Here is a 2,126-nt window from a genome sequence, read left to right on the forward strand (position 1 = left end):
ATGAACATAAACATTGTGAGCTTTTTTTTCAATAAAATGGACTACTGTATTATGATAATTTTATATTCATTCTTTATAATTACTGTAATTTATTCCATACATATATGATTTTTATTATAATTACAATAATTTTCATATTTTTAGTACGAATATGCAAATTTATTTTCTACATGTGATGAAAATATAAAAAAAGCTGAAATAAATAAAAATTCTTATACTAGTGATTGTGAACGATACGAGGAGGAAATTAATGGAAATATTAAAGAACAATTCAAAGAGAAATGTCCTCAAACATTTTCTTATCTTAATGAAATTCAGACAATTAAACATAATAATAGCAACCTATACGAAGCTCATTGTGTATACTTGTATTATTTTCTATACTATTCTTATAAAGAAAAAGGTAAGAATGGTACAGAAATTAAAAATCCTTTTAATGAATTGATTAGAGTAAATAATGAGCACCAAGATGCTCAATGCACTAACTTTAGGGGTATTACAATTTCAGATGATGAAATATTAAAACTTAAAGATATACATGACATGTATACTGAACTTAATAAAATAAATAATATAACTGATGAATGTAATAATATTTGTCATTGTGCCAAAAAGTGTGCCCAAACATATGAAAAGTATGTGGAAACTTGTAATTATAATAATATCCCATATTTTTGTACAGAATTATTAAATATAAAAAAACAATATGATGCAAAAATGATAAACAAAGTATGTGAACCTGGAATCCCCAGAACTCTACGTTCGTTTAAAAGCTATAACATAATAACCCTTATATTAATTCCAATTTGTATAACTTTAGCAATTTCTTCATTTTTATTTTTCCTATATAAGGTTAATAATTATGTTACGTACGTAAGTTTATACAGCAATAGTGTATTTTTATGTAATTTAAAATGAACAATTTTCCAGAAAAATATTACACATTTTATATAATAATTTTTTTAATTTTGAATTAGTTTACGCCATACGGTTCAAGCTTTCGATGTTCAGCTATAAATAAGAGAAAACAATATAATAATATAGATAAAGAAATAAATATACAGGAATTATCTGAAAACTCCCTTTGTAGTTTTAGAAAAAATGGTTATCATATATTATATAAATCTACCTAATTTTATTGTATATAATAAAATATAATAAGAAAAATATATTATATTTAAAACATAAAAATTACTGTGACGTATATATATTTTGATGCATGTGCTAAATTTATATGAAAGAGAATTAATTACATTATATAGTAGAGAATAATGTAAAACTATCTTTTTGTACTCATGATATTAGCATTCATATAAAACAATATATAGTTTTTAAAATCTTATTAACTATCCATATAAATGTAGAACAAAAAATGGAAAAGATTTATTTCTCGTTTATTTTGCTATTATATACTGTTTTTTTATATGAATATAGAATTTCTACATTAATAAGTGTATAATATATATAAAATAATTATACAGAATATTAGCTAATATGATAATATACACTGAAATTACATATATCTCTAATAATTAAATATAGTTCAATTAAAATATTATAATAAATTATTAAATTTTATAACATGCAACGATTGAAGATGAATTTCCAGATATTAAATACTAATGCTACACATACATATAAGTATATACACACTAAATTTATACGAAATTCATATATAATGCTCTAAATATATCTATGCTATTTTATGTCATATTTATGATATTGGTAAATAATTTCATATACTTTTTATTATACTTTCACTATTAGAATTAAAACTTATCGCCTTTTTGATACAATAATTTTTTGTGATTTAATAAAAAAAAAACATTTTTTTATATAATATGAAAGAAAATTACTTGTTTAAAAATTTTCTTTCCTTAAAAAATATTAATTTATATATATCCTTATATTAAGGTGTTTTGAGATGAAATTTATTATACTATTTATGTCATATATACTAGCACAAAAGACGTGTGAATGAATGTTTACTTTATAATATAAGAATATAATAATACATTTATATAATTATAAAATATGTAAAAATAATATATAGAATCCTATATTTTATATAAAAAATATAGCATTCATTTTATATGCTCCAAAGTGTTCTCATATATATATATATA

At 20.2% G+C, this 2,126-nt stretch overlaps 1 protein-coding gene across 1 annotated transcript; it reads left to right on the forward strand.

Moving 5' to 3' along the window:
* PGO_000875 (variable surface protein) lies at positions 1–1,133 on the forward strand (the record flags this gene model as incomplete). The annotated part of the gene is made up of 3 exons (XM_028690851.1): positions 1–84; positions 145–894; positions 978–1,133. 3 exons carry the CDS (start codon positions 1–3, stop codon positions 1,131–1,133), a joined length of 990 nt encoding a protein of 329 aa, XP_028546652.1.
* Between the last annotated feature and the right edge of the window lie 993 nt (positions 1,134–2,126).

This window comes from Plasmodium gonderi (assembly GCF_002157705.1).
Source record: "Plasmodium gonderi DNA, contig: Pgo-contig_80, whole genome shotgun sequence".
Lineage (NCBI taxonomy): Eukaryota > Apicomplexa > Aconoidasida > Haemosporida > Plasmodiidae > Plasmodium > Plasmodium gonderi.